We start from the raw sequence: 14,054 nt of genomic DNA, 5'->3' as shown, positions 1-14,054 counted from the left end.
CTCAACCTAATTGCTTGTTTTGTACCCCAGCTGCCTGACATATGCCAAACCCATGTGTTGACTCACTTGTGTCCAAGACAGCCACACTCGAGCATTTCCACTTGGCTCTCGGGAGCTCCAGCAAGCAAGTGGGGACTGTAATTCATGCATTTACAACCCCAGCATCTAGCTTATTAAGTAGGTGCCCCGGTTTTTAATTCAAAAGGATTTTAGTGACTGCAGGTACACCACATGTGGTGACAGGGAGGACTTCGAAGTAAGAAGTCCTAGCCTGGCGCATCAGTTCAACCAGTTGAGGTCTTTGCTATGTGACCTTGAGCAAGTCTTTTCGCTGCGTTTCAAGCACTTGATCAAGTTTTCACCTAGCAGATACTCAGAGAGCAAGAGCCCATGCTCACCCTAGCCACTGAAGATGTGGTCTCAGCCCTCCTCCGGCTCGCACGTACACGCAGATGTGTGAATTCAGCTCTGTAAATGTGAATGATGGAATTCTATGACTGTCACAGCCGTGGAGAGGTACTTGGAAGTATCTAGAGGAGCCTCAAGGAGAGGTGATTAATTGCGCCAGGAAGAGTCAGTAACAGCCTTGCTGAGGTGATGACAGCTTAGATGGGAATCTGAGGACAAGGAGAAAATAATACCCCAAAACTCCATGATACCCAGACAGTGACCAAGGGAAAGCCAAACATGTCAGACATAGGACTGGTCATAAGGGGACTGTATGAACCAGCTGGGGGCCAAATTTGTGACGATGAGCTGCACCCCATGTTACGGATTTCTCACCACGATGGTCTTCCACCACAGAATTTCGAAGTCAGAGCAGCAGCTATTTCTTAGCCACAGTGACCCTTTGTGTGGGGTCAGTGTCCCGTGCTGCACAGAAGCTGGCTCGTGTCAGCTCGCAGGAGCCGAGCACAAGACGTTCAGGAATTCTGCAAGCTAGTGTGTGAACACGACAGTTGTTAAAAATTAAATTATAGGAAATTAAAATTAAATAAATTATATTCAAAATAAAGATAATAAATAATTCAGACTTATCACTTCCTAATTATTTTACTGTATTTTACTATTCTCTCTGCTCCTGAGCTTCCTAGGACGATTGTATCTCTGTGGTGGAAATACTGTGTAATGGGGTCCTCCCGTGCACCTCTTCCCAGCCCTGGGGTCAGTGGTATCTCATTAAGAGCGTGAAATCAGCCACAGCGGAAGTATTTACACCACAGAAATAGGCAAATGCTACAAATTCAAGCTTTTTCTCTTTTGAAAGCCGATCATTAAACATTTACCAGTACGCCACTGTTGCTATCCGTTAAATAAATGGGAAAGCATTTGGAAGCCCGGCACCCGCACGTTCTCAAGCCTCCCTGGACAAAAACTCGTGGCAGGAGACATATTTCGGAGGCCACCACAGAGCGGACTTCTCCCATCTCCTTTGTCCCAGAGAAGCCTTTATGTTAAATTGGGTCTTCTCTACAACTGAAAATCATGGTCAAACAGAAGGGGGATGGAAGTGTTTTTCTGCAGGACTTCATTCCTGAGCCAAATGCCTGTTTTGGCAAGAGGCCTCTGCGGTGTACAGGGGTGCAGGGAGTCAACTTAATCTTCTCCAGAACCCAAAGCAATCCACAGGAGCCTGGGCTGAAATTGCATCTGCTCTGGCTTGCCCAAGTGAAGGCTGAGTGATAGCCAAATGGTGCTGATTTAATGCTTCCCAATTATCAGGAAATCCCCAAAGAGAGAGAAATCGGAGGAGGCTGGCCCCCACGTGCCTGAGGTGCAGCAGCCAGGGCAGCCCCCAGAAGGAAAGCCTCCCCCGAGGGCTGGTGATCGTCCAGGCAGAATCTGAAGGCGCATATGTCAGGAGAAGGCTGGATAGGAGCCAGCTCCGGGAGATGAGATCTGTTAGTAATTCTCTGGAAGGACAAAGTTCCAGCAATAAGAAATTCAATTTTCCTCCATTAAAGAAAGCATCTCTCAGTACCAGCTGAATACAATTGATGGAATAAATCTTTCCCATTAGTGGAGGGATAATTTCACATAAATGTATTGGGAGACCTTCAGAGCAGGACTGAGAGTCTTTGCTGAGCCTCACCGCTTAACTTGTTTGTCATGTAATTGCATTTAGACCAAGGGCCTCGGAAGGAAACCACTGACTGAATTAGCATTAACCAGATTGTGTGTAGTGAGGTGAGGTGGGGTGGGGTAGGGTGGGGCAGGGCAGGGTGGGGGAGGGGAGCTTGGTGCATTGTGGGTAGTTGTTCTTGCCTTCAGAAAGGACAAGCTGACACTAGCGAGACCAGCTGCTTACAAGCCTGGTGCTAATTGCTTTTCTCATCAAACAGAGAAAAGTTTATCACGCTAGGAATGTAGAAATTAAGTACCTAATAAAGCAGAGGCTGAGTCTGAGATCTTTTTTTCATGAATGCCCACAGGTCTCATCAGTAGCTCTTCCCTAGGCCAGAAAAAAAAGAGCCTTCTGAACCGAGGCAGGTGGAAAAAGTCGTCTGGATACTCGCGCCTGCGTAGTTGCCTCAGATTTGTCTTGTCGGTGAGGGCTAGCTCCCCAGTTGAGCACATTGCTAGTGGTAAACAAGCTGCTCTAGAATTGGACCCAGAGTTGGTAGCCATGGATTCGAGGCGTGGCTCTGCCACTACCCCTCCGTGTGGCTTGGGAGCAAATAACATAACCTCTGTGGACCCCAGTTTCCTCCTCTTCCACCAACTCAGTGATTTTCCAACTCGTTTTTCTCTGGCTTTTCCCAAGACTAAGACTCCAGAGCTGCCTTCAGAATCACCCCAAACCTCTCTTTCATCTAGAGATATCTTGTTTTTATTTGTTTTCCACTTTGGGTCCTTATAAAATAGCATCTGGTAAGAAGATTCCATTTCTGATATATTTGAAAAACCATCATTCTAGATGATCTCTAATTGTCCCACTTACTTACTCAATCCACCATTTTTTTGAGACAATGGCCTAGTACTCGTTAGGCATTTCCAGGCATTGCAGAGAGAGGGAAAGAAAGAGCCCTTGACCCTGCCCTCAAGGAGCTCACAATCTAGTGGAGAGGAGAACCGTGTACCGTGTGGTAGGGTAGCAAGGTGTTTGTGTCGGGCTTTGGAAGAAAGTGACTAGTTCTACTTAGGGCCATCAAGACAGGCATGAGGGAAAAGGTGTCATCTGAAGCTGAATCAGGAAGGATGGGAGTGTTGGGGGAGGGGTGCAGGAGTGGCACCTGCAGCAGAGGGGAGAACACTGCACAGACACAGAGGCCTAGGCAACAAGTGCCCGGCACGTTTGGGGAAAACAGAGGGTGTGTTGTCTGGAATATAGTGGGAAAGCTAGAGTGGGGATATTGGGAGATGCGAAAGGTTCCAGGGGGACGCTAGCATCAGTCCTTCTCCTGTTTCTAAAGCCCGATGAAAGGAATTGCTGTCTACCCTGTTCACTTTCTTGTATGCCCACCTCTGGTGAGGGTATTAGTGACCGTAATAACCACTGCCATTTATGGAGCTCACTCTGGACCAGGATGCAAAAACAGAGGCTCAGAGAACCATCACGTCCTTTCGCAACTGAAAGGACAAACCTTCCACAGTTTTCTTCTGCAAGTGGCAGAGCTGAGAGTTGAACCCACGTCACGTGACTCTGGATTCTCACACATGACTCCACCATGCAGCCCTCTTGTAACAGTTTGTCTCTTTATGGTATAACATAGTGTCCTTAGAGAATGACCTCTGAGTAAGAAATCTGAAAACATCTCCCAGAAATAAGCCTTTAGAGGACACTTCAATATCTAAAATTGGGACTCTATGAAAAAAAGAGGGTTACTACTCCTCTTGAGTGAAGACGATGGGTCTCTGGGTGCCAGGATATGTCTGAGCAGCCTGTCTTCTGTCGTCTGACCTCCAGGGGTTCCCTGCCAGCCGGGGTTCTGAGCATGAAAAGCAGATCACGTTATTCTCTCTTCTCTACCCACAGGCATGCTTGTGTCATTCGTGGTCAAGTGATGACATCAGATGGGACCCCGCTGGTTGGTGTGAATATCAGTTTCGTCAATAACCCTCTCTTTGGATACACCATCAGCAGGCAAGATGGCAGGTAGGAGACCTTTTGAGGACCAGGGTTAGTGACGGTCCTGCTGATGTGGTCATGCCACACAGCTGCTGCTGGATGACAACATGGAAGGAGGATGGGACCTGTGTTCAGAGCCCCAGTTCTATAACTCACTAGCTGTGACAGCTTGTGTCTGACTCTGGCCTAATCCCTTTGGCTAAAAATTAAGCAGTTTCTTCTGCTCTGGTTCTCAGAGTAAGCATAAGGTACCTTCTGTATATTGTCCTGCTCCCTGGCTTATAATATAAGATACGCTCACATGGACCACTTTCTACAGACCGGACAACTCCAGCCATGGTAGTAGCGTTCCTGCTGTGTGGTTTCCATGTGCAGCCACTAGGTTGGCCACAACCACCATGGCGGCCACTGGGAACTCTGCCCTCTGGGTCCCTGTGGGAACCATCAGGAGAGGGAAGTAAAGTTTCTTTAGTGATTCTAGCTCTTCCATTTGCTAGAACAATCGGACACTTCTCCTCACCTCTCAAGGCCTCAACTTCTTCACTTGTGAGTGGTCCTAATACTAGCATCTCACAAACTGGTTGTAAAGATTACGTTCCGTGATGGATGTGGAAGCACCTTGCACACAGTAGGTGTTTAATAAATCTCGCTTTCCCTGCCCCACTCTGCTTCATTGCTTTATTGCCAGGGTCTGGCACAAGGTAAGGACGCCATAAATATTAGACGTTTATTAAAATTACCAATTATTAAATGATGAGAAGGTGACGATTACGGTACAAGCCATGGGACTATCTTGAAGAAAAGGGGAAGGGAAGGAGGAAAGTGGAATATTTAGGCTGTCAGCGGTGACGGGTCCTCGATTTTTAATAAAATCAGGTGGCGGCAGTCCATCTGGCTAAGCGTGGGCCCATAAGGTTGATTTTCACTCTGTGTCGGAAATTATGCTCCAGCCTGATTGATTTTAGCACCTCTTTAATCCCATATCAGATGTGAACATGTCCCGGCCGAGGTGATAATGAAGTAGAGGCTCATCTGTTTGTAGACATGTGTGCCTCTTAGACAGCGTGGCAAGCTTGGCATGGGGAGCCCTCTCCCCGCTCCCCACCCTGCGAATGGGAAGGGGCCCAGCTAGAAGGGGCCGGCTGCCGGGCCCCGGAATAATCTGCCCAGGCCAGCCCAGCGCACGACCCCCTGCCCCGCACACATCCCATCCCGGGACGCACGTCAGTACAGACATTCGCTACAGCATGGGGGAGTATCCCTTCTCGTGCTCTGTCTCTACTGCCTTCCAGCTTGGGGCTGCCTGCCGTATGGAAATGGCAGCTGTGAGCACCCCAGGCAACAGGTATTCTGGCTACATCATTACCTGCTGTGAAACAGTCATCAAAAAGGAGTTGTGGGGATTGCTCTTTTTTTGCCATGACACCTGCCCGTCGTTCACAGGAGAGGGCAAACCGCCAGTCCTTCGCCCTGCTGTGCTGGGTCAGGGTGGGTCCGTAAAACACCCCAGAGTCACATAAGTCTGGTGGCCCTTGGGAAAACCCACTGCACCCCCTCAAGGCTTCGATTCCTCCCACGTGTGCTGCCCTCTGGGATCTCTGTGGCCTCTTGACAGCATGGGGGGGTCTGAGAGGAAGTGTCAGCCACATCTCGTGCATTAGCCTCCTGAATCACATCATAGGAACCAGAGTTGCTGACGCTCAGAGCTTGAGTTTCAAAGCAGGTGTTCCCAGTGCTTGATGGGGCTTGACTTTGCTTCCCAGTGTAGACACTGCATCCCGTATAGCAGAGTCATTCCGTATTCCCCAGGTGCCTGAAGATCCCGGTTTGTGTTGGGTGACTAGGCAGCGCCTCACCCATTTCCCTCCCGCTTCCCCGACTCGTTCGTACCTCTCACACCCCGGGAGAACCCGGAAGGCTAGAGACGTCGTGCACAGGTGACAGGGTGTGCGAGTTCGGGGAGCAAGTCTCCCTCAGCTTTGTCTCCCTCACTTTCCAGGCAGGCACCATGCTCCCCTCCCTGGCCCGGCTCCCCCTCACAGCCCCACCATCCCGAAATGCTAGGCATCTAGTCTTAAACAGAGCCACAGAGATCATTAAAAAGATGAAAAATAGAAGTCATCAAGACAAATTTTACAAGAATAGCAGACAAGAGAAGCAGTTCAGGCTCGTTGAATTGAAAAATGGGGTTATACAGAGCATGTTGTCCTGGGAGTGGGGCCCTGGGCTTTTCCCATCCGTGATCGCATCTCTCTAATTAATAACTCTGCCAGTGATTGTCATCAGCAACGTCATCTTACACGAGGACACTGAGGCCCAGACAGGTGATATAACTCACCTATGGAGTTAGCGACAGTGCTTGGACCGGCCGTCAGCTGTCTGGGCTTCCTCTGAGACCCAGGCCTTACCTTTGGCGTTGCATTCACACCCATGTCCACAGCAGGGTTTCCCCTCCAGGTGATCAGGCCTGGATCTTGGCAAGACCCAGTTGCACCCAGCTCTTGGTGACCTCGAGAATCCATCTTCTCATGTTTGTCTTCGCTTCCTCCCCACACTTGTCCTCTCATGAAAGGAGCTTGCAAGTCGGGCCAAAATTCTGTGTGATGGTTAAAAATGCTCTGTCAAAGTACAGATGCTATTCAGTTCAGTGGCAGGAAAGTTGTTCTCTGGGTATTTCCCCAAAACCATGGATATTCTCCTAGAGAGCCAAAACCTAAACTCTTGATTCAAAATAAACTCCGTCATTGGTTTTTGAAGGATGGTGCTGTCCCGCTTCCTCTACCCGAGTGTGGGCCTAAAAAGGGCTGAGTGGTTTGAAAAGCAGCCAAAGTGGGTGAAAAGCTTCAGCAAAGGACGGAAGAGCCAGGCTCTGGAGGCTAGAAATCCGAATCTGGGGGCGTCGTCTACCAAGAGCAGGGTTTGGCACTAGGTCTGGGCAGTTGTGCAAAATCCCTAGAAGAGGGACGAAGAGCAGGCTGGAGCAGTGAGCGCATCCCCACAAGGTGTACTTATCAGCGACAAAGGTGAGGTGCTGTGTTAGAGTCTCTGAAGCCAAGGGCATGGGTGAATGTTGGGGTGACTTATAATAACAGCCAGAGTGAGAAGGAACCCAGGGTGTTTAGCAGACAGTCAGTTCAGAAGAAATTGACAGCGGCACTCATGCATTCATTCAGTAAACTATAATCATCAAGCACAGTGCTAGGTTCTAGAAAGACGGAGGAATCATTGTCTCCAGGCTGGAGCATTGAACGCATGATTCCTGTGCAGTGTAAGTGGGCCATAAAGAGGAGTGTACACGGTGCCCTGGGAGCCCAAGGGAGGGAGCTGGGATTCCATCTGGCCAAGGAGTTAGCAGGAGCTCTCCAATCAAAGAAGCAAGATGACGACAGGCCTTGAACATGCATCCTGTGGATATTAAGGAAGGCACTTGTTATAGTGAGCGTTGGGTGTTACATGTAAGTGATGAATCCTTAAATTCTACTCCTGAAACCAGTATTACACTATATATTAACTAACTAGAATTTAAATACAAAATTGGAAGAAAAAAATTATAAAAAAATAAAACAATGAAAAAAAAGGAAAAGAAAATGTATCCTAAAGTAGTAGCTAAAAGGATTTTGTCCAGAGACATCACAGCCAGGAGGTGGCCAGGTGGATAGGAACACTGTTTCTAAGTCCTGAAGGACTTCTGTCAAAGACAGAAGGGACACACCAGTTTGAAGTCACCCCAGCAGGTAGAACAAGGTCCCATGGCTAAGTAGCCATACGGAGAGGCACCCAGGCTCCATTCCAAAAAAAATGCCTAACTGTCAGAACTAACCAAAGACGGGACAGTCCTGCCATGGATATGGCAAGTTGCTCATCCCTGGAAGCATGCGGTAGGAGCCTACTGGCCCCTTGTGTAGAAGAAAAGCATCAGCCTGGAAGAGGGCCATGCACAAAGGCTGGGTGGCCGGCTCTCAGGGTCACCACCAGAGATCTCACCTCCGTGGGGAGCTCAGGGCAGTCTTCCTCTTCCCTTTTCCACTCCTCATGGACTGTCACTCTAATCGTGCCATTTTGTAATCCCAAAGGCCTGTATTGACTCATCTATCACAATCAGAGCTAAAATTGCCGTAGGGTCGTAGAATCCTAGTGACTTAAGAATAATCCATTTGAAATTTAAGAAGCAAAACAAATGAACAAACAAAGAGAAAGAAGCAAACAAATTAAAAAAAAAAAAAAACCCTGACTCTTAAATTCAGAGAACAAACATGGCTGTCAGAGGGGAGGGTGGAGGGGGGATGGGTAAAATAAAGTGGATCAAAAGTACATTCATCTCAGTGAGCCCAGAGAAACGGATGGAATCGTTGAAGCATTTCATTGTACACCTGAACCTAATGTAACGCTGTATGTGAACTGTACTTGAATAAAACAATTAATCCATTTGAACCTTCCCATTTTAGAGATGAGAAAATTGAGGCTCAGAGAGGCTAAGTGATGTACACAAGATCACACAGGATCTGTGGCAGAGGCAGGGCTGGGCTTAGGGCTCCACACACCAGGGCAGGATTTGCTCCTTCTGGTTCTGATGTTCCCCAGGCCTCAGCTCTAAGAGGCCGTACGTGCCCGAAGCAGCAGAGCGGGGGCGCATCAGCCGCCCTCTGTCCTGGCACATGGCTCTCCGTGGCAGTGCTGATTCGTGTGGGTTAGGGGAAAATCTCTATAGTGAATCATTTTGACAAAAAACAAACAAAAACAATGGTTTCTGGACTCGCTGTTACTGTTCGTGGCTGTAGTAAAGCCTTTAGGTTTTAGGGTCTCCTGCAAGAGTCCGTAGACCTCTGGTGTAATTTGTTGCTCCTGTCTCTCTTTTGCCCCCTTCTGCTCCTCCTCCCCCTCACCTCCTGTTTCCTACTTTCCCTGCCCCCCCCTTTCCATCCCTCCCTCCCCAACAGCTTTGACTTGGTCACAAACGGCGGCATCTCCATCATCCTGCGGTTTGAACGGGCGCCTTTCATCACACAGGAGCACACCCTCTGGCTGCCTTGGGATCGCTTCTTTGTCATGGAAACCATCGTCATGCGACATGAAGAGAATGAGATTCCCAGCTGTGACCTGAGCAACTTCGCCCGCCCCAACCCTGTCGTGTCTCCATCCCCGCTGACGTCCTTCGCCAGCTCCTGTGCAGAGAAAGGCCCCGTCGTTCCAGAAATTCAGGTACCCAGCTGACTTCACTATATTTCTCCATGCTTTCATTTCATTGGTGGAGAGGAGGGTCTCAGAGCCGGGGCAGAAAGAGAGATCCCATCAGCCCACCATGAAGAATGCAGCTGCCAGGCCCCACAGCAGCCGTGGTGTCAGGAGATGATGGTCTCCCCTCTTACACACTTAAAACACGCCGGCACTGGAAGGTGCCTGGCACACTCCAGCGCAGAGTTCCTGCTCCCTTTCCAGTCTGCCATCCAGTTCCCTTCCACTTTCCTCTCATGCCCCCCTCTATCTTATTTCTATAAAAAATATTTTTGATCATAGGGTCTACAAAGAAGTGTAGGACATAAGAGCATCATAAGAAAGACTAAATGAGACTATATATACGAGGTGCTTAACACAATGTGTATCAGCACTTAGTAAGTGCTCAATAAATTTTAGCCAGTGTTATTATCACTGAGATTATTTTACACAGACTGCCTTCATGCCGGTCGAGGACTGCTTTGGCTCAAATCTCTACACACAAGCGCTTTACTTAATTATCATTAAAAGGAAGTAATTTGGAAAAAGATGCATTTTAATTGAATGGAAATCAAGATGGATTCTTTGCCTAACAGAGCTGTGCAGAGCTAAATGTCTTCCGCCATCCCAGCCCAATTTCTAATGGCAGGAGCAAAGGCCAGGGGGAGAGGAGAGACCACAGGGAGAGGCCCCAGCCTGGCTCGCTTGCCCAATGAGAGCTGTGGCCATGTGCGTGTTAATAGGTTACTGGTGCCTGTGGAGCAGGGAGTGCAGACACTTCGGTGTGTGTGTGTTTCGTGCCTGGCCAAGCAGACACATCTGTGTGTGTCTTATTGAGTGGCTTCAGGCACCAGCCCACAAGGACATACAACCATTTTGAAATTCTCATTGTACCCACAGATTGAAACCCTCACTCCTTTTCAGAGATGCAGTGCTTGTCTCCTGTCTCGACTCCCAGGCTGACCTTTCTTTTGAAATGGTTGTCAGTGGAGACAGAGCTTGCTGGAGAGAAGTAATTTGTTACTCAACCCTGGTTCAGCTCCAGCTAGACATTTTCCCAGGAGCAGAGACTTTGGAACAAATGAGGTTAAAGGTCCCACCCTCTTCACAGTGCTCCCTGGGCTGCGTGTCTGCAAGCCCAGCCGGGTCACAAACCTTGCTTATTATCAGAGTCATGAAACACATGAAAACAAGCTCCTGGGTTGGTGCAGTCCTATCATTGGCTAGCCTTCACAAGCCCTGTGAGATGTACATTTTAAAAGGTATGTTGAAGATAAATAAATATTTATGAGAGCATCAGGATGGGACTCGAACCCTGCCTATGGTTCACCGGGGTGTAGAGCCTGCCTTGCCTAGAACTTGCAAGCTGCTTTTTGGAAAGATTGCTTTGCTTTAGGCCCAAGCCCTAAAATTTCGTGTGCTCAGAATGGGGTGGGGAGAGAGTTCACACCCATCTGTGATATGAAATGGATGGAAAGGAAAAGGCTTTCTTTGTGAAGGCCCAGTTTCACCATGAACACAAGGACAGAATGATCATTGTCCTTTTAATGGATACGTTAGCCTCAATTGATTTAACGTCCCCTTCTTGAAACGGAGCCCAGAGCATCAAGCTGATAAAAGTTCTCTGCTCTTCCATGTGCCCAAACATCCTGTCATTGATTTTCAAGTTTCCATCTTGGAACTGAGCCCGTTACACCCAGTAGATCAAGTGCCGCCTTCCCCACCATTCTGTTCATCTAGCACCTAGGAGAACCGGGGCACGAAAACTCCATGTCGCCAATTCGGCCTCTTTCCGTGGAGAGCTGGGGGAGGCATTGCCCACAGGTCCTTGGCAGGCTGTGCTCTCCACCCTGCATAACTGTTTCACCAACCTCTCCCGGTCTCTGTTTACTTTCCTGAAGGGGACAGCCATTGGAGGATCTCACTTCCGGGAAGTTTTGAGGGAGACACTATCCTTCCTGCTGAGGCAGCTGTCCACATTAGTCTGAGGGAAAGGTCTTTTGTCCTATACCCGCCGGTCCCAGCACCAGCACCAGCACCGTTGTCCCGCTCACTGAGCCCCTGTTATGAGCTGGGCACTTTCTATATGTGACCCAACTCAGTCCTCACACCAATCCTGAGAGGAAACTGAGATTCAGCGGCTCACATGAGTTTCTCGGATGACATCGCCAGTGAACGAGAGGCACCACGATGATAAATATTTTGTGTGTTCCTTCAGTAATGCAACAGCGTGAGCGTTGTCATCCCCACGGAATGGGGGGGACCCTGAGGCTCGCTGAGGCGGGGTGTACCACACAGAGTCGGCCCCAGAAACCAGGCCTTGCACCTCTGGGTTCCTTCCTCCTCCCACTCCTCTTCACACTCTGCCTCCTCCTCTTCCTTCTTCTCTCTTTTCTAGTCCCTGCCCCTCTGCTCCCCTTGGTCCCCCTGCTCTGCTTCCTCCTCTGCCTCGCGGTCACCCAGAGTGCGTGGGGCTTGCCATCTCCCCATGTGCCGTGAGTCCCTGAGCGTCACTTTCCATGTAATCTGTCTCCTCAGGCGTTGCAGGAGGAAATCGCCATCTCTGGCTGCAAGATGAGGCTCAGCTACCTGAGCAGCCGGACCCCTGGCTACAAGTCCGTCCTGAGGATCCGCCTCACCCACCCCACCATCCCCTTCAACCTCATGAAGGTGCACCTCATGGTGGCCGTTGAGGGCCGCCTCTTCAGGAAGTGGTTTGCCGCAGCCCCGGACTTGTCCTATTATTTCATCTGGGACAAGACAGACGTCTACAACCAGAAGGTGTTTGGGCTCTCGGAAGCCTTTGGTAAGCCTCTCAGCCACAGGACCACAAGGCCATCCCCAGAGAGAGAGTAACACTTGGGGGCACAGGGCTCTTTCTCCACCTCCTTTGTTTCTTCTTCCTCCCTTACTCTTCTCAGAAATACCTTCAGCTTAGTTGACCTTCAGGACTTTTCAGGGACCGTCCACAATCTCAGAGAACGTACTCAAAGACCTGAATGTAAAGAAGTTGATCATTTAAAAAAGTGGGTTACAAAACCAAAAGGGTCCTTGCAAAGCACCGTGGTGGTATGTGATGGGTGAACAGAGGCTTTGTGCCACAAAGACTGAGCTGTGTGGCATTGTCCTGGCCTCCTCACAACCATCTGGCCTCAACGCACCCACTAAACATGTGGGAGTCTGGAGCTCCTGGGTTTCTTCAGTTTTACTGAGATGCTGGGGCAAAGATTCTTTCTTCATCAGAAAGGCCTGTTGGCCTCTTCATCTCATTTGCAGTCAGAGAGGTTCTCTCCTTGTTGTCATTGCTATCTGTTTCTAAGATGAGGCAGAAGGTGACTGTGGCCTCGCTTGGGTCCCAGCCCCTCCGTATAGAGCAGCGTCCCAAGGAGGGTTCTGAGCTGGACTGCTAGCAGACCTAGCCCTGCGGGGCTAGTCCCCCAAGCATGGAGAAGGTTAGCCCAGGGAATTCCTTCTTACCTTGAACCCTGCTCCAATTTCATTCCCTTGCTGGATTCAGCGAAGGCAGGATGAGGAAGCAGAGGAGAAATCATGTTGTAAAAAGAAAGAGAAGAAGGGAGGGAAGGAAGGCAGGTAATCATGAAGAGAATGTCTGCAAGAGGAAGCAGAGAGGTGAGGGGCCTCCCCAAGGGTGGATGAGGAAGGAAGAGAGCTGGACTCATCGCAGACCTCCCCTGTAGTTTCACAGCCCACCCTACCTCGCAAGGGCATGTTGGGAGCAAAGATGCTGTCTCTCACCGTTTGCTCTCCTTTCTGTAATTCAAACTGCTTCTGGGGTCCCTTCAAGAACAGCGAAACTTCACAACCTCTTCAGGTGAAATGAGTATCCTTCGCATCCGTCAGCCAGGGAAAAAGGGGAAGCGTCTGCTCAGTGAGACCTCCAAGGGCAGAGGCTCACTTTCCTGGGCTGACAGGTGACCAGCAGGAGGCAGAGAGACTGCTAACAGGACTCCTGGTCACAGGGAAGATGTCCATGTGGACACTCCCCTCCTGCCGTATTTGGCCATCAACCTTTTATGGCATGTAGGGAAACTTTCAGGAGCTGCCCAATTGTTAATTCCCGCCTTGAACACGCGGTAGGATATTGCCTGCTTGGCGAATAGTGTCTGCGCAGAAGGATACTTGAAAGAAATGGCATTCCCATCCCTGCTAGTTCCTTTCCATAGGGCAGTTATAGGGCTTTTTACAAACCCCGCCTTGGGACGCCTGCCAGGGTTAGCCTGCATCCCGGTGGCCTTCCAAGGAAGCCTGGATTTATGAAACAGAAGTGAAACCAGGGGATTTTCAAGCTTTGAGGCCTCAAAGCATCTTCCAGCTTTCAAAGTACCCTGAGCTCTTTTCCCATATATTCATTATAAACAATATTGAATTTTTTCTCTAGTCAAGTCATACCATTATCATTCATAAAAATTTGATAAGTGGACAAAAAATAAATAAATTCATATGTTTCTATAAATAATACCACTACTCGTTAACATTTAAATTTATTTTCTTTCTTCATGTATAGTTATTTTATGTGTGTGTGTATAGTTTTTTTAAGCATAGATATAATACTGTATATAACCAGTCTTTCCAACTTAGCATTATTCCATAAACATTTTCCATGTCACCCCATTATCTTCATAACCAAAATATCTAGTGATGGCATAATATTCCTCCAGCGGGTACACTTGAGCTCAACCTCTAACCCCTTTTGAACTTTCAGATGACTTCCAATTTGCCCTATGATAAATAATGCTTCAGTGAAGAGTTTTGG

At 48.9% G+C, this 14,054-nt stretch overlaps 1 protein-coding gene across 4 annotated transcripts in view; it reads left to right on the top strand.

Annotated features, from left to right (window-relative positions):
• The window catches only part of TENM4 (teneurin transmembrane protein 4), a 718,843-nt gene that overhangs the window by 640,931 nt on the left and 63,858 nt on the right, over positions 1 to 14,054 (top strand). For all 4 annotated transcript variants that reach the window (XM_087868192.1, XM_087868189.1, XM_087868191.1 and 1 more), the window contains 3 exons: positions 3,977 to 4,096; positions 9,007 to 9,268; positions 11,819 to 12,086. In XM_087868192.1, the coding sequence (XP_087724318.1) occupies positions 3,977 to 4,096; positions 9,007 to 9,268; positions 11,819 to 12,086 (650 nt within the window). The remainder of the gene's footprint in view (positions 1 to 3,976; positions 4,097 to 9,006; positions 9,269 to 11,818; positions 12,087 to 14,054) is intronic.

This window comes from Ursus americanus, chromosome 16 (assembly GCF_024610735.1).
Source record: "Ursus americanus isolate L20-20 chromosome 16, mUrsAme1.1.p, whole genome shotgun sequence".
Lineage (NCBI taxonomy): Eukaryota > Metazoa > Chordata > Mammalia > Carnivora > Ursidae > Ursus > Ursus americanus.
Note: the sequence above shows the minus strand (reverse complement) of the source record. Positions and strands in the feature narration are given on the sequence as shown.